This window comes from Chamaea fasciata, unplaced genomic scaffold (assembly GCF_029207755.1).
Source record: "Chamaea fasciata isolate MVZ Bird 193981 ecotype frontalis unplaced genomic scaffold, bChaFas1.0.hap1 SCAF_23, whole genome shotgun sequence".
NCBI classification, from domain to species: Eukaryota; Metazoa; Chordata; class Aves; order Passeriformes; family Sylviidae; genus Chamaea; species Chamaea fasciata.
This window is the reverse complement of record NW_027094108.1, coordinates 2,840,286-2,864,266: the sequence shown is the minus strand read 5'-3', so window position 1 is coordinate 2,864,266 and position 23,981 is coordinate 2,840,286. Positions and strand designations below refer to the sequence as shown.

The following is a 23,981-nucleotide window of genomic DNA, read 5'->3' as shown; positions in this document are numbered from 1 at the left end:
CAAAAAGTATTGAGGTCTCTTTGTCAGGGAAAAAGCCGGGCTGGATTCCTTTATCCCCCCTGCCCTGTGCGCTGACAATGCCAGACTCTGTCTGGTGGGGCGGGCAGGGGAGCCTCCCGAGAGATCCCGACAGGATTCAGTCCTCTGGTAATGGCCTGCCGGGCCTGAGGGGAGCCAGCAGCCTCCTGCACGCTTCTCTTTGAACGAGGGTCGTCTGTCAGGGGTGGGGAGCAATTTAAAACCGTGGGGAAAGGGAGAGCTTAGGTAGAGAAGAATGATTTCTTATCAAAGCTGCCAATAGAGGAGACCCAGGTGGTCGGGCCCAGGGGGGAATCCCAAAGCCTGGAAGGAGCAGAGGAGGTTCAGGAACAAACTCGGCTTTTGGGGGGGACAATCAAACGCCTCTGGTGGGGACAGGGCAGGGAGGCAGGAGCCTGGTGTCCTCCTGGGTAGGGTGGAAATGTTGAAATTCCCTCCCAGGAAACACGAGAGCCGCAGGTAGCAGCGGAGTTCCCGAGGGGGCTGGGATCCAGGGGCTGCTCAGAAATTCCACGGAATATTTCATACACATCCACACGTGACAGAGGTGGGCAACGGGAAGAACACACTCACACGACGGCTAACAGAGCTCTCTAAACCTGTTGGGGCTGATTTTGGGGTGCAGAGGTAGAACACAGAAGATTTTGCAGTGATTTGGGTGATTTTTCGCTCATCTTGGGCCCAGTCAGAGGTGGGTCACTCCCACCCTCCCAGACCCATCCCGTTCTGTTTCGTTCCTCATCTCAAGTGAAACAGAATTCTCATTTCTCTCTGTTTTGGTGGGGTTTTTTGGGGGGTTTTTTTGGGGTTTTTTTGGTTTTTTTTTTCCTCTGGGAAGAATAAAAGCAGTTTGTCTAAGGAACAAGCCAAGTTGCAGGAACAAAGTTGTTCTCAGGCAAGGAAACTCAGCGACTGCTGTCACCAAACAATCGGGGCTTAAAAACATTTTAAAACCTGTTTTAAAGCACTGTCTGTGCACAGGAAACATCCCAGACTTGGGTGAAGACATTGAGAGTCCTTCTGATACCTTGAAGTGGTGGGGGGGGGAAGCGTAATCTGTTTTGATAACTCCTGACATTAAACAGTGATAAATAATTAAATCTGTTTAACTGTTTCATTAACTAAAGATAGATGGGGAGAGCTCCACAGATAGAATATAGATCAAAAAGATTGAGGCTGGCTCTAAATTCCCCTGATGTTTTATGACACCATTTGTATTCTGTCACTCACTAGCTTTATGTATAGTCCAAGCTGTGAACTGAATACCCCATTCAGAAAGCCACTCACTCTGCATGTTATTGCAATTTAATATTTTCACACACAGACACATCATTATCTTGGAACCCGACACTGCAAGGAGAATTCAGTAATTTTTCAAGAGTGCTGGTTGTTGGGGTTTTTTTGGGTTTTTTTTTGTTCTAATGTGAGCACCGAGGCACAAGGGTCTAAATGGCCACTCTGCCAATATTTAACCTCTACGTAGATACATCAGCAGGTTGGTACTGGGCTGTTTTGGGGGGCTTTTTCTCATTTTAGACATGCCATGTTGTTGAAAGAATTTTAAAAAAGGAAAACTAAGAATCTGCCACTGCAAACAAGAATAAAACTCCTTGCAGAGTTATAACTTGTGACTCTGAACTAGAAGTAGAGATATAAAATATATATATTGACTTGGAAGTCCTCCAGGCTGTCTCTTCAGTCTTCAATTACCAAAACATTGCCTTGGAATGGGATCATCACACTTATCCTGGGATTCTGAGGGGGCAGAGATACACATTGCTCTGGGATATTTGAGAAGAATCAGGCACAGAACTCTACAAATTGCAGATTTAAAAAATATATAATAATAATAATAAAAAACCAAACCAGCCAGCACATTTACAAATATTTAAAAGCCAAATCACACCAGAGGAACTTTAGAGGTGAAGACAAAGGCAGGGCTGATTTTTTTCCGCGGAGATAAATCCGTCTTGCCCCAGCCCCTTGGTTTTTAATCATTAACCAGAGCTACACAGGGACTCAGACAGAAGGAAAAACTCTTTATGTGGAAACACCACGGATGTCCTAAAGATTCCAGGGCCTCCAGGACCTGCTCCAAAGTCCTGCAAAGTCCATGGGAAGACCAGCAGGAACCACTAAGGCCCTCAGCAGGTTTGGGGCTCCCAGCAGTGAGATTTTGATGCTGCCCAGGGCGAGCCCAGCCATGGGGAAGGTTCCCTCAAGGCCCTGAAGAGCTGCACAGGGGGAAAGGCAAAATTCCAGCCTGGAATTCCCAGTTCCTGCTGTTGAGTTGGACACGAGCCTCAGTTTGCTCTGTTACGCCCTCGTGATTTTCATGGGGAGAGAAAAAAGGGCTCAATCCAAAGCAGGGCTCCAGGAATCTCCCACTGTTTCCCTTTCCCCCCGCCTCATTTATCAAAGCTCTGGATTCTGCAGCGGATAACCAGAAATTCTCTGGCAAGGAGGGTGGGGAGGACCATTTCTCTGTCCTTTTTCTCCAGGTGTGGGATTGGGGCTGAGCCTCTGACCCACCAGAACCTCAGCTCCCCCAGCCCAGCCTGCCGGTCCTTCCTGCTGGCCTGAAAAGCCAAATTCCCCAATTGAACACAAATGGAACACAAATAGAACACAAATCCCCTGGATACCACAGCCACAGGAACACCAAGGAGGAGCTGAGTGGAATTAATTCTGCAGCAGGGCTTTCTCTGGTTAATGCCTCCAGACTTATTTCACAAACTGTTAAACCACAATACTTAATAATAAAAAAAACTTTGCTTGTTTACTGTCCATTGAGTAAAAATAGATTTACGGATGGGTGTTAAACTCAGGCTCCTTCCCCGATCTATTGCAACAGACACTGCAGTTCCAAAAATCAATATTTAGCTGGGAATTGACTCCCGGGCATGGGAGAAACTCTCTGGCTGTGGCTGGAGATGATGTTGGTGACACTAACCTTGGGGACACCCAGGCTCCATCCAGAGCCACCCAAAAAATGCTTCAATATCTGCAGTGGGACTGAAAAAGCCAAGAGCGAGCTAAGAGAGGAAATGAAAAACACACTTGGAAACGTGGAACATCTGCATCATCCACCTGCCGCTCGGAGCAGCTGTGGAGTCCAGCAGGGATCCTCTGGGGATATTTCACAGGTTGGTGTCCCTCTGCCTCACAGGTGCACCCATTTTTATATAAATAATCATAAACTCCAGACAATAAATTACTTCAGGAAGCACTAGAAGCACCTAAGAGGTCTGGACTGCCCAAATATCGTATCTTGTGTGGAAAACCAGGAATGTCTGAATGTTTGAGGGAGCATCAGTAGCTCCTCAGGCGTTTCCTTGAGGACACCAATGAAGATAACTTGGATTTCCTGCAGGCTCACCTGAGAAAATCCTTCCCTAATAAACACTATCAGGAACAGAGGACAAAAGACCAAATCCTGTCCTGACCTTTCCCTGGATAAAGACTTGCAGGGAATTCTAGACATCAGTGAAGATAACTTGGATTTCCTGCAAGCTCACCTGAGAAAATCCCTCCCTAATAAACACTATCAGGAACAGAGGACAAAGGACCAAATCCTGTCCTGAACTTTCCCTGGATAAAGACGTGCAGGGAATTCTAGCAGGAAACATTTAAGAACTCCCAAAGTAACCAAGATCTGGTTTTATTCTCCTATATGGGATACATGAGCAGAACTGTTGCTGAGCAAAGGGCTTTTCAAAGTTCTCCACGAGGTATCAACTCCTTTTAAATCCGCCTATTGTGCCATGTAGGGATTGAAATTTATTTTATCCCTATGTGATAATTCTGAAATAAAATATATGATCACTAGCAAGTTGTGCAGGTCCTTTATTTCACATTGAGGCAATAAAATATAAAATGAAACCAGTCCTTTTCTATAAACAGAAAAAATAAATGGCGAAGCGATTTTATACTACATGAACTCGCAGCACAGCCATTTAAAAATTCATTTACATGATTGAGCCCAAAATGTCCATTTGCCATGAAATAAAAACCACTAAACACTGTCCTGAAAGCAAAAAAAATGCCAGACTACAAGTAAACAAAAGCTTTTTTTTATTAGTGTCTGAGATGGAATGAAGGATTTTAAGCCAAATATGAAACTTGCAAAAAAAAAAAAGGGGGAAAAATCTGCTGCAGCAAATTCAGCAAAATCATCCCAAGGACCTCGGTGGGAGCTGGACCAACACAAAGGTGATTAATGAGACATTGCTGGTCCAGAAATCACAGCGAGTGCATCCCTCCCATTTCACAGATGGAGCAGCTGAGGGTAAATTATTTTTTTAAGCTGGGAAAGTTACTTTGTCAGCTCAGCGAAATGCCAAATTCCTGCTTTTCCTGCGTCCTGGAGCAGGTAATGTTGTTCCAGTGTGCTCCAAGATGGTTTTGTTGTAATAACAGGGCACAGGAGCTGCCCCCATCCCACCACTGCTCCGTTCTGCAGCTTTTCCATGTTCAGAGCAAAACTTCAGGTCAGGTTCCCTGCATTTCTTTCCAGCCAACAAATCCTGACCCCAAAGAAAGAGAAGAGAAACTTCTGCTAACACAGTCCTTGCCTGGAACTGGTCCCAGCCTAATCCTGCGCCTAAACTCAGGTAAAGCTCTGTGACAATCATGACAAAGTCTCTTTTTTCCCCCTCATCCTGCAGTTTTCCTGACACCCCACAGAGAGCTGTGATCCCAACGCCAACCCTCCACAGCCACTGGCACTACTCTGTGTCCCCCAGACCCAGGAGGGAAACTGCCCCGAGCTTCTTGAGTCCCCCTGAAGTGATCTCATACCGAGTAGGAAACAAAGCTGATTTTTTTATCCTGCCCTGCCACGCCAATAAAACAATAAATTGGTATCACTTCCAACAAGGTGCCGCTGCTGTAAAGTTAAAGATAGGGAAAGAAAATGAACTACTGGTTATGACAGCAGGGGAAGGGAGAAGAAATAAATAAAGCTGAGTGCGTGCAAGGGAGCAGATGGCTCATGTCCAGTGTGGCCCATCCTCTGTGGATTACTCCCCTGGAAAGGAAGTCCTTGCCACTTCAGAAAACAGCAATCTGTCTAAAAAATGCTGAGGTTATAGAATTGATCATTCCTCGAGTTAAGGAGAAAAACCAACCCGAGCCAAACTGCATTTCTGCATCAGATATTGATCTGCAGCCGCTGGAAGCGAACCCCCTTACAGCAGTTATAGACCCAGTTTTGTACATTTTATTATGCACGTGCACACAAATCTCTGGGGCCGTGTCCTCAGCTGGTGAAAATTAGGTTCATTGATGTTGATGCTGATTTACATGAGTTGGGGATCTGGCCTCTCATTTCAAAAAAGAAATCCTGAGTTTTAGCAGTTTAAGCTCAGATCAGGCAGGGGTGCTGGGCCCTTAGTCATGGGTTACACATCTCTTAAACTAGCCCTGGGTGCTCTTACACAGGGAAAAGATTCATTTTAAAATCAAAAAGAGCAGTTTTGCAGCCTGATTATGGCACCTGGAAAACACCCTGTTGGAGTGAGGGGAGTACAGTGTGAACCAAAGCACCAGGGTCTGTGTGTGTTGAGTTTTTGGGTTCACATGGGCTGTGCTGGGCTGAACCTCACGGAGTCAGGGCTGATTTTGGGAACACAGAGTGGGATGGGCACAGCCTCAGCTCTTCCCTCCCACCTCAGAGCCCAGAGGAACACTCAGAGCTGGTTTAGGATGCTCCCCACTGGGTCTCGTGGAAAGAAAAGCTGTAGGAGGGGAGGTGCTGGTGGAAATGACGCTGAATTTTTGAATATTCCTCATCTGCTCTGCTGATAAAACTGCCTCTTGCACTTGCCCTCCCATAACTGGAATTACAGCTGGAGCAACACAAATTTGGTTCAAAAAAAATCCTGAGTGCTGAGAGTCCATCTCCAAACCAGGGAGCTTCAGGCAGACAGGAGGGGATTTTCTGCTGGGGAAGCAACCCATGAATCATTCAATAAAGCCTCCATGCGATAATGAATAGCCAACCCTCTCTGGTGGTGATAAGATATTTTAACTGAAAACATCAGGCCATGTTTAAAAAATGATTACAAATTATTTTAACAGTGTATTTGCAGAGGGTTATAAAAACAGCTATAATATTTTTGTCTTGGATTCTAGAATTACCAGGGTGACAGCTAATGCAGTAATGATTTGTTTCAAATGCCAGTGTTTAAGCTGTATAAAGCTGATTTTATACATTTTTCCAGTAGGCCGCATTGTAGTTAATGAAATTAAACACACCAATCGCATTTGTCCCCAGGGGATGAGGAACTGAACACGCCACTGGTTTATTTTTTTATTAAAATAAATTGCAGCCAGCAAGATGGACTAATTGCCTACAGAATTGAAAAAGAAACATTCCATTGATATAATTAAGCCAATTTTCATGGACAAAAATAGTTATAGTGGATATAAAATAAGCAGAGCATTCAGGGCAGTTTGACTTCTCCCCACCCTTCTGTATTTTGCCTAGAACATTAACTATTAAACAAATATGGATCTCAAACGGGCTGACAGCGTTATCTGGTAATGATGGCTAAATTGATCCCAATAGCTGAGGCCAGGGCATTGTGTCTCAGGGCTCTGCTGGGAGAGTTCCCAAGCCAAGAACAACAGAGCAGAAAAAAAAAAAAAAAATATATATATATATATATATATAATACAAAACCAACCCCACCACCTCCCAAACCGGACCTTAAAGCAAAACACCTGAAAGATGTAAAACTATGGAGGCAAAAAAATAAATCAGCACCTGGTTTCTCTTGGGCTGACACTTCACCCCCGGTGCCTGTGCAGCCCCTGCTTTGGGGAGGGCTGTGGTCCAGCCAGCCTCACTCCTGTCCCTAATATAATTACAGAAAGGGAATGGTGAAGAGAAGACAAAGTCTTTCCACACCAGCTCGGCGCAGACCAAGATTTACCGTGATGGGAGCATTATTCTGTGGCCTACTGGAAATAATTTGGCTGTCTCAGTCCATTTTCACCTGGCAAATGTCTCCCTAAGAGGAACAGTGGCCTCATTTGCAGCACAAAAGTGGCTTCAGTGGTACAGAAAACCCCACCTTATTGACTGTTTTTATAAATTCGGGTAAAACACCTCTTCTAGGGCACGTGATGAAAGTTCAGTCACCCTCTGAACAGAAGCTTTCCTTCCTACCACCATCCTGCACACTTCTGCACACAGAAGCACTGAAATCCATGGAAAAGGAGCTCATTTTCCAAACCTATCCACCAAGACATCCCTTGCTACAGGGAAATTTCTTCCCAATTACAGGGAAAAAAAAAAACCAACAAAACCAAAACAAAACAAAAACCAAAGATAAAAAAAATCTCCTTATTCAGGGTATGAGCATTCAGAAGCATGATGCACACTTAGGGCAGGGATGAAAGTCATATTTCACTTTTATGGGCAAAGAAGGTGCCATCACTCAGGGAAGGAAGAGGAGGAAGAAATCCTCCTCGGGACAGGGACACTCCGTTACGGATTTGGACGCTGCACGACGCAAAACCCAACTGCAATAAAAATGAAAATAAACAGCCGTGAGGAGGTAGCGCTGATGCATGAAAATCCATTAGGAAAATAAAAGAAATAATAAGGTCGTAGATCTTTTCCACTCCAACATCCCTGACCTGAAATTCCTCCTCAAAAAGAAAGAAGAGGGAAAAAAAGAAAAAAGAAAAAAGATATTAAAAAAACCCATAAGGGTTTTTTAAGATCTATTTTTTTTAAGGTCTGATTTAAGATCAGAAGGCCCAGCAGGAATTTTGGAGGGGGATGCCATATCAACAGGCTGTTACCCAGAGTGGAACAAATGTGTTTGCACATCCCCTTCAGGTGTGTCCGTGCCCAGCTGCAGACAGACACTGTGGACATGCATTTATCGATGTGCTGGGCTCTCACCCCCCTGGGATGAGCGATATCTTTTGGGAAATAGGCATGAGAAAATCATTGCTCAGCCAAGATTTGGATGTTTCCCGTTAGCGTTCGGAGGAGCACGAGTTTGTCATTTAAATAATCTCTAACTGGGGGAAAAAAATAAACACGTCCAGGAATAGGGGAGAGCCAGCAAGTTGTGGAAACAAAGCCTGAGCTTGTCCTGGCCCACGGAGGGCTCACACAATCCCAGGTGCCATCAGCCCTGTGCCACAGAAAGGGTCTGGCTTGGAAATGCAGGTTTTTCTTCCACTAAACAATTTCACATAGCAGAAGTTTTAATGCACCAAGAGGTGGGGGGGAGGAAATAATGATAAACAGAGAGAATGTAAATTTTACAGTTAAAAGGGCAAAAGCGGCTCTGAAAAAGGTGGATTCTCCTCCTGATCCTGTCACCAGGAGCGGTGCACAAGTGACTGCACACACCTCCTCCCTTCCCCAGCCCTGCCGGAGGATAACAACTCATTCCCCACCATCCAGGTGGCTCCTGAGCCTCACCTCCTTCATGTTTGCAAACTTCTCAGGCCTTTGTCTTTAAAGCACCGTATTAAATAGCACAGAGCTTTTATAAAACACATAAGCCCGTAATAATCATAGCCATAATCACAATAATAACACTTCTCACTCAACAGGGCCTTTCCTTGCGAGAATCTCCGGCTGCTTTGCAAACACGAATGAGCTCTGCCGCGCCTGGCGAGGCGATTTCCCTGCGGCACAGGAGATTCCCATGGCATTCCCTTCAGGGATTGGAGCCCGCAGCCCGGCGGGCAGGTGGAACCCGGAGGATTCCGGCAGAATCCCCCGCTCGTGGAACGCTCCCGAGCGCCCGAGGAGCCGGGGTTTTATCCCAGAGAGCGGCAGCGGTGAATTCCAGCGCTGCCGCGGTGTGAAATCCAAGCTCCTGCCTTGCCTTTTGCCTGCGAGGGGATTGTGCGCGCTTCAGGTGCGCTTCACCCCGGCCGGCTCTTCCCAACCCTCCTCCTTTCGGGGCTCTCTGACCCCGCTAACGCGCGGCTGAACATCGGACACATCTCTGCTCTTCCCCACCTCAGTGTCCTCCCCGGGTATTTTCAATAGCAGCCCTCAGGAAAATGTCGGTTTTATTTTTATCCCCCCAGCTCATTAAAGACCTCCTCTGCTCTCCCTGAACTCACACAGCAGTCCCAGTGCAAAGCCTAAAAATAAAGCAGGTTTAGGTGTTCGAGGAAGTTTTTTTTTTTTAAATACAGGCTCAGTCCGATTTCTGCACAGAACATTCTGGTTCGCCACCATACAGTAGCTGTGATTTTATTGCGTGTTGGAAGACCTTTGTGTGCGCGCTGCCAGCCCGACAGACGAACGCCTCTGCACAGACACGTCTTGCAGCGGCACGGAGCTTTTTACAGGAAACGGGAATTCAGTAAAATCGGGAATTCGGCGAAATCGGGCTAACGTGCCTTTCTCTGACGCACTTTATAAACTTACATTTCTATGCAGACACGCCAGTGCCCCGTGATGCGAACACACGTGGATGGATGGACATCACACGCACCTCATCCGAGCTGCCCGGACACCCACGGGCACTGCCGGGAGCGAGGGCCGGACCCCAGACCCCAAACCCCGATCCCTGCGGCTCCTGCAGCATTTTGGCACCTCGGAGCTGCTGCTCTGCGGGTGAGAGCAGCCAGTGCCCCTCGCCAAAGCCCCAGCTCGGTGCCCCGCGTTTGCCAAGTTCCTGCCCAGGCCAAGAAGAGGACGTGCCCTGCAGTTGTCCCCACTGTTCTTTTTCCCGAATAACCCACGCGGGACGAGCGGAGGAGTTGATACATTATATTTGAAGATTGGGGGGGGGGGGGGGGGGGGGAAGAAAAAAAAAATTACGAGTAAAGTGATCTCAAATTCTCGGCGATTTTTGTTGAAGCGCTAATTACGCATCACCTTAATTAGCGGATCACACCCCTTCCCCCTTTCCCTTCCCTGCCCAGCATCCCTAATTGCCTAATTGAACAGATCCGGGGCAGGACAGAGGGGACCCAGGCACGGCGGGGACCCGGCGGCGGCGGCCCCGCACCTGCGCGGGGCTCCGCACCCGCGGCCGCCGCTCGGGGACAGTTTTGAGGACATTTTTTGGGACATCCCGGTCACCGAGGGCAGAGCACCGGGCTGGGCACAGCGCGGCCGCTCGCTGCCTCCCTCCTCCCCGCGGTGTCCGGGCTCTGGGTAGGAACAGGGCAGAGGGAGAGTTTTGGAGATGGGGAAAAAAAAAAAAATCTAAACGCCCGAAAGCGCCATCAGTTCTCCTCCTCCGTGCGCTGCAGCTTTGGAAGCGTCTGTGGGAGCACAAACGGAGCCGTGCGCCGGGAAGTGGCGCTTGGGCTCCAGCTCCGCGTTCCCTCCTCTCCCTCTCCCTTGTCCCTTCACTGTCTCATCAGCCTTAATTAAAATAAAATTAATAAAATATCACTAAACGGGAAGCCTGTTCTCTCCTCGAAGGCGAAGCCTGAAAGCGAGGAACCGGTGCCGGGCACGGCAGGGCTGGACTCACAACCATTTTCCTGCCAATCCAGCCTGCCCGGAGGATGCACCAGCGCTGCCTGAAAACTCCGGCCCCAAAGTGTGCCTCGGTCCTGTTCCTAACAGTGAAAAGCAAACGGGGCTGCAGAAATATCAGCGTTTATTTACGAGCATTTATTTGAGAGCCTGCGATCCTGCCCAGCCGTGTGTAGCTGGGTGCTGTGCCTGTAACTCTGAAATTCAGGCATTTCGAAAGGAAACGAATTCGCTTTAAGCGTGCAGCGCCCAACTCGTGTGTTCTTCGCCTCCTCTGCATCCTCTCCCCACCAGCAGCAGCGAGACCCCCGGCTGCTGCAGAACCTTCTTCCCAGTCACAGAGATTTTATTTTCTCGTGGAAGGACGAGGCCCTTGGAGCCGGGGACACGGCCTGGCCTTCTACCTGCCCGTGCCGGCGATGCCCTTCGGGGCCGCGGGTGGCCGAGCTCTGCCCTGCGGGGGATGCGGGGGCAGCGCTCACCTGGGCGCCGGCACCTCCGGGGGCTTCTGCGCCTCCCCGCACCCTGAGCGAGCCTCGTCTTTTGATTTACAACCGTTTCTCAAGGCTCCCAGCCCGGCCGGGAGCCACAGAGCGAGCGAGAACCATTCCCGGCTCCGGTTCAGCTCCGCTGCCCCCGGTACCTGCCGCTCTCCCGGTGTGAGCGGGACTGAAATCGCCGAGAATCCGCTCCCACCCCAACGCACACGCGTTCGCCCCCTTTCCCAGGCAGGTAATAGAGTCGAATTCCCAGCGGAGCCTCACATCTGCTTAAAATATTGTCCAATGAAATGAAATTCTCCAGCCACAGCGTTGTTTTTAAAGCCTCTCCCGGCTCGGCGGCCGCGCACCGGGGCCGTGAGGGCTTTCCCAGCACCCGCAGCCGCTCCCGGGGCTGGAGCAGCCGGGAAAGCGAGCTGGGAAGGGACCCGCGGGGTCCCGTGCTGTGAAAGAAGTTGTCGCTACCTCGTCGGGGAAAACACAGCGAGATCCCACACTCGTGTCCGTGTTTAATCTGTTTGGCAAATAAATACTCCTGGGATATTGAAACCTTAGCTCTGGACTACTGTTTTGAACTGTGATCCCTAAAAAAATCCTCGGCTGAAACCCCATAAACCGTTGGGCCTTGTATTGTATTAAACACCTGATTTTAATCAGGGCTCAGCCTCCGAGCAGGAGCTTCCAGGAGTGTTCGCGGCCACTCGGCAGCTCCGGCCGCCGGGAAGGGCTCGCTCCGGGCCATGGAGCTCCCAGCTCTTCTTCCCCCGAGCTCTTGAGATATCCAAGCACCGAAAACCTTTTTCAGCCCTTAAGCTGCAGGAGCTCGCTGAGAGCTCACGGGGGGAGCGTGGAGGGTCCCACCCGCGCTCAAACGCGGCCGGATCCGCATCGCACCCAGCGGGGACACATCTGTAAAAACCCGCACTGAACCCGCCGGGGCACATCTGCAAAAAACCCGGGGTCTTTTTTAAGAAGTAAAAAGAGAAGAGAAGGAGAGGCGAGGAAAAAATAAAACGAAAACAAAACAACAACAAAACAAAACAAACAAAAAAAAGGAAAATAAAAGTAAAAGTGAAATATTCCGGCTTATTTAACCATTGAACTTTTCCAGCCAAGAGAGCTCTGAAAATCATTCCTCACTTTACCAATCCAAAACAATAAGTGACGACTTTTAAAAAAAGTTATTATTTGAACGGGGAGGCTTAAAACGAGTGTTTATTGGAAAAAAAAATATAAAACAAAGTAAAATAAAATCCCTGGATTAATTCAAAGAACTTGCCGAATAACGCCCCAGCCATGGGGTGACAATGTTGACCACGTAAAGAGTGAGCCATACCGCCCTGAGCAGCGCTGGTGCCCGCAGAGCCGAGGGAGGTGTTCGGGGGACACACGGACACGCTTTGGGGACAGGGGGGACATTCCTGGAGCGCGATGGAAAATGTCGCGACACCAAGGTGAACCTCGGGGCCTGGAGCTGCTGCGGGGCGGCCGAGAAACAGCAACGGGGCCGGAGCTCGGGGCCGGCGACAAAAGCGACTTTGTGAGGAAAAGTGGCCCCAGGAGCCGCGCTGGGTTTGGGGAAGGGTCCCCCCTGGAACGGCTGATCCCGGGGGGCGGCACCAGCCCTGCCCCGCTGACCTTGGCGGCGTGGAAAGGCTCCGAAACAACGAACTTGAACGACGAAACCGACCTCGGAGCCCCACGTGTGGGAGCGCTGGAGCGCCCGTGAGCCCTCGGCAGCGGCGGGGAGAAGCTGAACCCCGACGGGGATTGCAGAGGGGGCTGCTCCCCATCACCTGGGGGGATCCCCTCATTTTGGGGGGGATCCCCCCGCCCCACGCCCGGCTCTGAGCGGCCCCAGGTCCCTCGGGGGCTCCCGTGGAAACCCACGCGAGGGAAGCGGAGCGGGAGCCGCTGCTCGCCCGAGCCTCCTCCGAGCACTACGAGCGGAGTTTCCAGCGGGGCACAGACTGCGCTGGAACTTCTGCAGCTCCACTGATTTCGCACTGACGCAGAGCGAAACAGAAACTAAATAATGGTAGTAATAATAGTAATAGTAATAATAATAATAATAGTAATAATAATAGAACAGACAGGCTGTCCGGGCTCCGGCATCCAGCGCTGCCACCGGAACCTAACAGGGAATCACCGAGGAACCATCCCGAGCCTTTGCAGCGGGACTCTGCGGGAGCGGGGGCACGGAGGACCCGCTCTTCCCTACAAGAGCCACACTCTCCTCCTCGGAAAATCCACTCTGAAAACCACTCAAAAGAAAGAACGAACGGGAGAGGGTCCGCTGAAAGACGAAGGGAAAAAGCTGCGCGAGACTTACGAGCTGCAATTCCACCCCCAAGTAAATTTTAAAAAATTAAAAATTAAAGACACTCCCCCACACTCCCCTCCCCCAGACCTTCTTAACCCCCAGCTGGGACACCCGAGCTGCCTTCAGGATCTTCCCTCTGGACCTGCGACTCCAAAGCCCCTCACTGAGAGCGGATCCATTTTTTTTTTTTTTTTTTTGCTACAAATTCTCTTCCTTCCCTCTCCTCGATAATTGTTCCCGAGACCAGAAGGGTTTCTCCCACTCCCCCCCTCACCCCCCGCCGTCTCTGCCTGTCTCTCTCCCCCCTCTCTCTCTCTCCAGCGCTCCGTCTCTCGGCTCCCGCCGGCAGATGCCAAACGCAGACCTCTAGCGCCCACTATTTCAGGACCCGGGAATATTATTTCACAAGACTTGGGAACGACTCAATAAAAAAAAAAAAAAAAAAAAAAAAAAAAAAAAAAAAAAAAAAAGTTGCTCGCTATCCCCTTTCGTCAACTTCCAGCTAACTTTCGCTTTTCTCTCTCCCCCGGCCCCGCGCAGCGCCCGGCCCGCTGTAGCGCGGAGAGCGGAGCGGGGCAGCGCGGAGCGGCCGCGGGGCAGCGCGGGGGGACCCGCGCCCAGGGGCGGGCGGGCGGCGGGGCTGCGGCCGCCGCGGGGAGGGCGAGAGGGGCTCAGCCCCGCGCAGCCCCCGGCCCGGCTCCGTGCCCCCGGCCCCGCCGCCGGTACGCGGAAGAAGGGAGAAGAAAGGACCTACTTTTGGGCAGTTTTCTCGCCCTCGCCTTGGATCTCATCGTGTCGGCGTGTGGATTCCTCTCCTCCTCCTTGAGCCCAGAAGCAGCTACACACTATCTTCATCTCCCCAGCATTGTCAGTTTGGACACCTTCGCACATGCGCACAGAGCATTCAATCTGACACCCTCACCAGGGCCAAAAAAACTTTCCAATGTATTCATCATCATCGGGCTGGGTTTTTTTTTTTTTCTTCTTTTTTTTTTTTCTTCTTCTTTTTTTTTTTTTTTTTTTTTTTTTTCGGTCCTATCCTCTTCCTCAGACCACTTATCTCTGCCCCCTCCTCTCTGCCGGCACCATCACAGCCTTGCCCTGATCTGCCCCTTTAAGAAAAATCAGCCCTCTCCGCTCCTAACCCTCCGCACACTGACCTTATACACTGGACAATATTTAAGGATCAAGGTGCCATCCTATAAAGAGGTGATTATTATTATTATTATTATTATTATTATTATTATTATTATTATTATATTGTTGTTGTTACTACTAAATAGCAATGCTGTAGAGAAAGTTTGCTTAGCAGTTGTCATCTTGTAACCGTTCCTAGTTTGGACATGCTTTTGTTTTTAATCTGAAAAATGTTTATTTATGTAACTTTTCAACCAGCGTCTGTCTTTATTTTCTTCCTTTTTTTAAAAACCTTTTTTTTTTTCCTTTTCTTTTTGCCTTCCTCTCCCCCTTCGGCTCGGTGTGTTGGGGGGGTTGCCTAACTTTAAAAACAATAACTTTAAAAATATTAACTTCAAAAATAATAACTTTTTTAAATAACAGAACTCGCGCTGTTGTGTTTTGTCGGTATTTCTCGTGTTTCTACCAGAATATTTTTTTTTCCCAGCGTTCGGCAGCTTCGCTCCTCACCCCCGGCTGGGGTTTGTCGAGGGTTTTACCCTCGGTTTGTGGCGGCAGCTCCGCCGGGAGGGCCCCGGGCCCCGTCGGGAGGGGTCGGGGAGGGAGGGCGGCCGCTCCGCTCTGCCTTTCAGGTGGAAAGGCAGCGCGCTGGGGCAGCGCTCCCCAGGGACGGGGGAAGCCGCCAGACACCCGAGGAAAGGGGGGAGAGGAAGGACAGACACCCCCGGAGCACCGGGGAGCCCCCCAGGACACCCCCCGCCCCGAGCGGAGGTAGCGAGCGCTGGGGCAGAGCCGCTTTGAAGAGAGGAGCGAAGTGTAAATAGCCGGTGATTGATGTGCTGGCTTTGACTGCGGAGAAAGCACTATTTTAATTCAAGTGGCCAGGTCAGATGGTCACGGAAGAAGGTTGAAAGGTAGGATTTAATGAGATTAATATGGAGGAGAGGGAGAAACGCGCGTCGTCTTAAACATTCCATAAAATAATGATGGGGGTGAGGGCAGCGCGGAGCTCCGCGCTGGAGGTGCGGATCCATCCCGGGGAGCCCTCGCACCGAAGGGCGCCGCAAAAAAAAAAAAAAAAAAAAAAAAAAAAAAAACAAAAAAAAAAAAAAAAACCAAAAAAAAAAACAAACCACCAAACAAAAACGAAGCAAAACTTGTGTGGGTGCGTCAGGTCCCTGCTGGAAGCCATTCCGCCAGCTGCACTCCTGCCCTGCAGGTGGAACTGGGGAGAGGGGGGGAATATTCCTGCTAATTACCGGTTTTCCCCTCCTCAATAAACTCCTTAATTGCAAATGGGAGCAGAGGCCTTTCAGATGCTACCGAGGAGCCGGCGTTTCGAGGGAAGGGTGGGGGGAGCAGGAGGCCAAATAAAATAAATCCGTTTGAAGGGAACTCGGAGCCACGTGTCGCCTAAAATGCCGAAGCGGTGCCTGTGAATTCCTGCCTCGAGGACGCCGTTCCACGGCGCGCCGGGCACCCCGAGGTTGGAAAAACAAGCTCTTCCCAGCCTCACCGGTGAAACAGGAGCTCGAGTGTTTCCAACTCATTGAAATATTTCTTCCAGCCGTCCTGGACTCTCGCTTGTCCCCGCGTCCCCCACCGAGCAGCTCCCGGGACGGGCGGATTTCAGTTTGAAAACGTCGTCCCGGGTTATTTCTCGCTGTTATTGCAGCGGTCTTCTCTGCCAGAAGACCGGATAGAGCCGGGAGAGCCGCGGCTGGCGAGGCGAGGATGCCCCGGTCGCCCCGTCCCCGAGGCGGGGAACGAAGGTCACGGAGAGCTCGGAGCACCGGGCGGGCACCGCGGCCGTGCCCCCCCGCAGCCCGAGCCCCGCACAGCCCCGGCTTTTGTTTTCTTGCCAAAAGCCCCCTCATCCCCATCATCCAGACTCCCCCAGGAATCAGCTCCTGCGGGAAACAGCCGCGCCTCGGCGTGTAGCCGCTCGGGGATGTTTGAGGAGCGGCTAAACGCTCTCGGGGGTGCACGGTTGGGGTGGGTGTGGGGTGGGGGGGTCACGGTTTGGGTGATGCTTCCGCAAACGAAGGCAGCGAGAAGCGATGGAAAGCCGCCGTGCTGGGGCTGCCCCGGTTGTCTCCGGCACCCCGGGGCTGCCCGTGTCGCTTCCCCGGCTCCAGCCGCGCTCCTGCCGGGCCGAGGCGGCAGCGGCCGGGCTGGAGCAGGGCTCCCGCAGCCGCCGGCGGGCACAGCAAGGCCCACGAAAAGGGGAGGAAAAAAAACCCTAAAATATTTTTTTTAAAAAAAAAGGATGAAAAGAATGTGGGGGGAAAAAATATAAAAAGAAGAGAACGAAATTGGAAGGGCCGGTGCCGGGGTATGCTGGCCGAGGGCTGCGGTGCGTGTGGGGAAGGACGCGCTGCCATCCCCGACAAGGGTGGGATCCTTTCCCGCAGCGGGCACGGGCGGGCGGTTGCGGGAACGGGCCCCGTTTCTCCAGCTCGCTTTAAGCCCGAAGAGCTCGGGGAGCGGCGGGGCTGGTGGCGAGGATAGGGCCCCCGGGCGCTCCGGGGACAGCGTGTCCGGGGACACGCTCTTGCTCCCACCGGGGCTTGTCGCTGGCTGCACGGCAGCCTCTCTGCATCCCGGCTCCGAGCCCCCCGTGGAAGGAGAGGGGGTCCTGGGGCTCAGCAAAGCCCTGGAGCGAGGTGTGCGGCCGGGCAGGGAGAGCCTCGCAGCCTCCCCGGAATCCCCAATTCCCCCCCGTGACCCGCCGGGCGAGCATCCCGCGGCGGCCACCGGCTTTTCCAGCCTGCACCTGTTTGAGTGCGTGTCGCTTCCACGGGGAACGGCAAATTAATGCCCGTGGAGGAAGGGTGAAGCGCCGGGAAGGTTCTCGGCGCTGCCGGGTCAAGCCGGCTGGCTGCCAAGGAGCCGGCGCAGGGAGCCGGGGCCCTGCCCGGCCTGGAGCCGCTCCGTGCTCCGCCACTTCCCCAGGAACTCTGCCCACGGCCAGCCTGGGGCATGGCTGAAGGGGAAAACCGCTCCACTGGAGGTGGCCGGTTTTCCACAGAGACTTAATAACCCGCAGGGAAAGAAGCAGCCGAGTCCCTCTGCCCCACAGGCGTGCCAGGGGACAGGGACCCGCGGGGCTGCACGGCCGGGCCCAGGGGTGTCTGTGGGCTCAGGGGGCGCAGGGAAGCGGGCGGGACCGAAATGAGCCTGGTCGGGGGTCGATCCCCTCCGTCCTCGCCCCTCTTTGCTCCTCCACCCTCGCCCCGCTAACGGAGATTTCAGCCCCCGCGGCCTGGGGGGGTCCCCGCAGCACTGGGGAGGGGGCGCTGGAGCAGCAGGAATTTACGGGTGGGTTCCTTGGCATCTCCAGCACCAGCCATGTGTTCCCAGGTATTTTACAAGGCGGGCTTGGCAAACCCGCACCAGGTGGGAGCTGCCCCGGCTCCGCTCCCCGCGTGGCCCGCCCGGGAGCACCGGGAGCTCGGGTGGGCACCCATGGGGGCACGGGAGGGGGGAAAAGCGCTTGGCGAGCTGTTTTGCGCAAGTATTTTCGAGCAGTAAAGAAGATTAAAATGGTTGAGCCCGTCCAGCTTGTCCGGGCGCTGCCGCACGCCCCGAGTAACCCCTTCCCCGAGGATTTTCTCATCAATCACTCCTTGTTCCTGCGCACGGTTTGCGGCGGGATTAAACCGGGAATTAATATTTTAAATTACGCAAAGAGCCCGGCCGGCACAGGACGGGGCTGAGCTCCGCGGGGTCGCAGATCAGGCGCTGAGAATGTCACACGCTTCCCCGGGGATTTTTCCCTCCTAATCTGCCGCTAATTAGCGACGGGAGCGCACCCACGGGGTGATGAGGGGAGCCGCTTCGCACCCACGCGATGGAGCGGCGCGCCTCGCATCCCGCGCTGCCAAGGAATTCCGACAGCTCCGGGACGCGCTCCCGAGCCCCGCTCCCTGCGAGGAGCCGGCACAAGGGGGCGGTTCAGGACAGCCCGGAGCCCCGGGCCACCCCCGGGGCTGCGGGGACAACGGGGACAACGGGGGGAGCCCCCGCCGAGCATCCCCTTCACCCCGGGCAGGTGGCGGGGGCAGCTCGCCTTCTCAGCAGCGGCTCTGCTGGAGGCCGGGCAGAGGCGAAAAACATAAAAAATATCAAAAATTAAACTCTCTAAAGGTGGCTGCGGTCCCCTCCCCGCCGGGGTCCTCCCCCCGGAGCCCCTCGGGGTGGCTCAGAGCTGTTCTGCAGCAGGTAGAGGGTGATGGAGCTCAGTGCGGGTGTCACATCCTCCACCCGCCAGACCCTCTCCTGAAGTGACCTATTTACACTCTCATTGGTTTAATTTTTTTTTTTTTCTTTTTACCCGAAAACCTTTGAGGAGCGGCGGAATAAGCACCAGTGAGAAAGGCAGAAATGACTGCATTTTGTACAGGGAAAAAAAAAAAATTAAGTGACTCTTGCTGGTCCCCTTAGAGATAAAATAGAGGGGGAAAGATTAATACCGCAGCAAAACCTGTGCCTTCATTCACTGTCCTGCACCTCTTCTCTGATACTCCAGCTGCACTGAAACCCGTCTGTGCATCAAAATGAGGTGATCAGTCTATTTTCCCCCCCTTATTTCTAGAAGAAAACACTGGCTCCTCTGGCCATGAAAAAATACCGTGTAAATTGCCATTTCATATTTTTCAAAAAACACGTTCAGCCCTAAGAATTCCTCCGAATTCGTTACACTCCACGGCGCGAGGCTGCGCCTTGCTGGTCCCAGCGAAGGTAAAAATTCACGTCCTAAAATGAGAAGTCGTAAAAAAGAAAAAGGAAAAAAAAAAAAAAAAGGAAATGAAAAAGAAAAAGAAAAGCACCATTTACATTTGAATATCTAACTTGAACATGATTATAATTACAATCGTCAGACATCGAGCAGGGTTGTCTCCCATGAACAGACAGTTTCAGGGATGTAAACACAGCAGTTTTAATCGTGACGGTCTCTGGGAATGAAGGGAAATTAAGGAGTTATAGCAATTTTTTTTTTAGACGTTTGATCAAAATATTTTTGCCCGGAGATTGCTTGCCAAATGAAAGCAAAATGGAAACGATGGGCGCTGTAATTCAGCAGAGTTTTGTCATGGAAAGAACCCAAGCCCCCGCTCTCTCGGGGCTGTGCTTTCTCCTTCCCCCGGGGCTTTTTGGGGAGGTTCTCTCCTGAGGGAAGGGGCCCTGGGACAACAGGTATGGGTCAGGCAATTTTCGATCGAGCATTTTTTAGCCGAGACGCCGAATTCTGAAGGCACCACAACGATCCGCGTCGCCTTTTCCCCTCGGAATGAACAGAACTCCCCCCGATCCAAAGCTGGCAGGGGGATGCAGCGGGGCCGGGGCGCGTTTTCCCTCCCGCAGCGCCGCTTTTGGGGTTCGCTTGGCCGGGGGACCCCCCGCTCCTCCCCGGCAGCCCCGAGCCAGGCCCGCAACCCCGCCCGGGCTCCGGCCAGGGGGGGATTGGCTTCAATTCAATGTTTTGGGGGTGGCAAGGGCTGAACCCCAAAGCGCCGTTTGCTGCCCTGCCGGAATGGGGAGCTTTCCCCGCTCGCTCTGGGGGTGACTCCCCTTCCCTGGGGTCCCTCGGGGGGTGTCCCCTCACTGTCCCCTCCTTCCGCTGCCCCTGAGGGTGCGGGATGGGGCTCAGCCCCCAAAGAGCTGCCCGAGTCCCCAAGTGGACACCCGAGGGAGGCCTCCGCCACCCCCGGAGCCCCCGCGGGTTCCTCGCCTGCTTTACTCGCGCTCCCCCCGCTCAGGACGGCTGCGGCGGGGCTGGCTGGATAATTATTAGCTATTAATTGAGTTCAAGACCTTTTTCAGGCGGTGGGAAATGAGGAGCCCGAGTGCGCGCAGCCCAGAGCTGCGGCCGCGCCGTCCAGGCCTGACACAGAGTCCCGGGGGTGGGGTGGGGGGGAAAGGGAGGGGGGACAATAAATTCATTAGGTGAAAATTATAGAAACTTCAGAGCCAGGGGTTTATCCCCGAGGCACCTTTGGGAGCCGAGGGGGGAGAGGGGCGATGCCCGACGGGGCGGGCCGGGGGTTGCGAGGGGATCCCCGGGCAAGGTGAGGAGCGGGGCCCGGCCTCCCCCCGGAGCCCCGGCGAGCAGCTCCTCCCCATCCCGCTCTCTTATCTTTGCGCGCTTTCCACCTTCCAATTAAACTTCCCCCAAATTGCCAAAAGGCTGATTTGCATGCAAGGGAACCCGCTCAAAGATGCTAACTTATTGTCTCCTCCCAGAACTTAACATTTCTCTCTTCAGTTCCCACTTGAAAGAAGTTTTAGAACAGTATTCAAAGACTGTCCAAACGAACAAAACCTTCCCCTTCGCTCGGGAGAGAAATCCGGTGTATTCAATACGAGGGCATATTCTCAGAAGTTTGCAGATTTGGGTTTAAAGGCGGTATTGTTCGTGCCTTTTTCCTGAAACTTCTTTATATTTTTTTTTCTCCCTCAGACCACGGCTCACATGCCTGCAAAGGATTATTAAAATAAAACATCATAGAGCATTTTTCCTTCTTTTTTTTTTATTTTTTTTTTCTCTTTCTTCACTGTTTAGAATTACTTTTCTGGAGGAGCTTTCCAAGCATCTCCCCCACCCCGCGAGTCATAATTAAGAACACTTTTTTTTTTTTCTTCCCTAACAAACAGGAACAGTAAAGACTCAAACCCTTCTCCGAATGCTCCTTTTTCTTTAAACACTAACAGCGTTCCAAAGTCGGAAACATTTATCCGTTCCCAGAACACCTGAAAACATTCTCGGGGCTGGACAGACGCTGTTCTCCTACAGCTGAACAAATTAACGCGGCGAGATTTTGATACCAGAAGCATCTGAGAGCATAAAATAAACGCAAACCCTAAATTCTTACTGGGTTTGGGGAGAAAAAAAAAAGCCAAAAAAAAAAAGCGCCCTGTTTACAAGGCGCCGGGATCTCTGCCTTCAACCACCCCCGTACACAGGCAGAGTTTTCTTTTTGGGATTAAAAGATGATGATCCAATGGGCTGAGGATGTAAAACTCCTTTGGGGAATGCGATAAACTGCAAAAAGCCGGTGGCAACTCATTCCTGATTAACTCCTTTTTTTTTTTTTTTTTTTTTTTTTTTTAATAAAGGAGCGGAATGGAAGCGAACAGGGACCCGACGGGACACGAACATATTTTATTCATTTAATACAAAGCAGCTCCTTAAAAAAAAAAAAATCTTTAAAAAAGGCAAGTTCAGAGCATAACTCACGGGCCGGGGGGGAAGAAGGCAAAAACCTGATGGGGTGTGAGGTGATGTCGCCGTCATCCCTCGCTCCCGAGGGAGCGGGGAAGGCAGCGGGCAGCGGGAGGGACGCGCTCCCCAGGCTGCGGCAGCGCTGCCCGGGCGGCGGGACCGGCCCGGCCCCCGGGGACCCCCCTAAACCCCCGGCAGGACCCCGGCTCTCCCCGCTGACCTTCAAGGCGGAATCAATGAAATGGTGTAAGCGCAGAGAGCACAAAGAGCTCCTGTGCTCGCCTCTGCAGATCATAACCAGAGATGGGAAAGTATTTACGGGACTCTCGGAGTGACTGGTCCATCACTACCGAAAAAAAAATAATATTTTTAACCGCAGGGAACCAAGAGTTCATGTAGATTTACAAACGAGGGCTTGCTGGAGAAAGTAACTGTAAGAACATGTGTTTAAAAACGCAGCAGAAAGAATTCCATCGATTTCCATGAGAGGTGGGACCGCATCCAGGAAGAATGAGTCAACTTCATTCCTAGGGCAGAGCTGGCCAAGCTGAGGAGAATTACAGCAGGCATGCCTTGGGATCACCTCGTGTCCCCCCTCTCCGTGCGCTGCTGTCCCACTAACAGCCTCCTAAATGTGCTGATGGCTAAGAACGAGGTGGGAATTCTTTTAAAAAGGGCTTTTGAACCCCGGGAAATAATGTTTTGGGAAATATATTCTCCCCCCGCCCCGGTGTTACATCGATTGCAGGTAACTGGTGAGCCGAAAAGCCTCAAACACACGGGACAGCACCATCCACGGCGGGACAGGAACAGCTCAGAGCTCCAGGAAGGTGAAAGACACAATTTACACATCACAGGGATCCATTCCTCTGTGCTGGCTGCTGAACCCCGTTTCTCTTTTCCCCACAATCTCAGTGTTGAACCGTGCAAGGTTTTGGTTCCGTTTGCAGGGAAGAGGTGAAAACTCTTGAAGCCACTGCGATGTTTCCTCCCCAGCTCCCTCCTCCCAGGGCAGGGGGACTCTGCTCACCCCCCCAGGAACGAGCAGAGGGTTAAATTGAGAGAAAAACCTTTCTCCACTCATAAATACACATTTATTGTGCGTTTTTTTTTTTTACAGGTGGAAGAACAAACTGCTCCTTCCTTTCAGAGATTTGGGTTGAAGCAGCAGCGGGCAAACACTGTCAGAGCTCTGCTCTTTGCATTCAGACACCCCAAGTTTCACACGGACCCTCCCAACACTTCATTAACGCAAAAATAGCGCATCAAACAGGGAGCTCATCGCGCTTCCCCACCTCGCTGGTGGCTTTTTTAGCCCAGAAATTGGCCAAATGAGAGCTTGTGGCAGCCCCACAGGGACGCCACAATTTCGCTGCGAGGTGCAGCCCGCGATAAGCTCATCGATGAATAGTTCAAAACCAAGCTCCAAAAGCGTGGTTAGAAAATGAAATGCAAATATATACAAACTAGCCAATGGTTCCTGGGGATATAAATGCCTGCCTACCTCATGAGTGCTATTTTCCAGCCAGCTTTCCAAGCAGAGCAGCCCTTGCACTCCTGGATCTACAATTGTGCCATTTATAAGCAGGAGCCCACCTCGCCCCAGCCCTGGTTCCTGCAGTGACTCATGTTCCACTGGGTTATTCCTGGGAAGATTTGTGCTAAAACAGAGGAAAGAGCAGAAATTTGGGGGAAAGAATGGCCCAGTTGGGAAAACACCAGACACTCTCACTATTCCTTGTCAAAAAAAAACCTGGAAACACTGATTTACAGCCTGCGTGAGAGAAAGGTTTTTATAGTTGGCATTAAAATAAAATATTACAGTGACAGCTGGGTCAAACAGAAGTCTGGATGAATAATTCTGGCTCAGGTTGTGGATGCTCTATCCCTGGAATGTCCAAGGCCAGGTTGGATGGAGCTCTGAGCAACCTGGGATAGTGGAAGGTGTCCCTGCCCTGCTCATGGAATGGGATGAGCTTTAAGGTCCCTTCCAACCCAAACCAGTCTGGGATTCCATGCTGGGTGAAGGAAATAAAGTTTCTAAATAACGGATGAAGCGATTTATAAAAGAGCAGCACAGCAAGCTGCAAGCTCAAAGCCAATTTGATAAGAAGGGACATCCTGTTTTATCAGGCCTTCCCCTTAAAATCCAGTTTCGTTCTTTTACTGTGCCTGAGCTTCCCACTCTGCTGCTGGAAAAGCAACTTCCAGACTTCCCTGGTGGAAGAACACAGGAGTAAAACATATTAGAGGTGTGGGCAGGTGGCTTTTATCCTC

The 23,981-nt window shown here is 51.7% G+C and overlaps 1 protein-coding gene and 1 long non-coding RNA gene across 3 annotated transcripts in view; one reads left to right on the top strand and one right to left on the bottom strand.

The window, feature by feature from the left end:
* Positions 1-14,443, bottom strand: part of PRDM16 (PR/SET domain 16) — a 286,534-nt gene extending 272,091 nt beyond the window's left edge. The window contains exon 1 of the mRNA XM_066203262.1: positions 14,097-14,443. Coding sequence (XP_066059359.1) covers positions 14,097-14,133 — 37 coding nt within the window. The 5' untranslated portion in view covers positions 14,134-14,443. The remainder of the gene's footprint in view (positions 1-14,096) is intronic.
* A 164-nt stretch (positions 14,444-14,607) lies between these two features.
* LOC136300699 (uncharacterized) lies at positions 14,608-23,533 on the top strand. 2 transcript variants are annotated; one of them, XR_010723723.1, is made up of 4 exons: positions 14,608-15,393; positions 21,599-21,697; positions 22,164-22,359; positions 22,825-23,533. It is a non-coding gene; the product is annotated as an uncharacterized lncRNA (long non-coding RNA). The 2 variants fall into 2 exon arrangements; XR_010723724.1 differs by lacking the exon at positions 22,164-22,359.
* Positions 23,534-23,981: the final 448 nt, after the last annotated feature.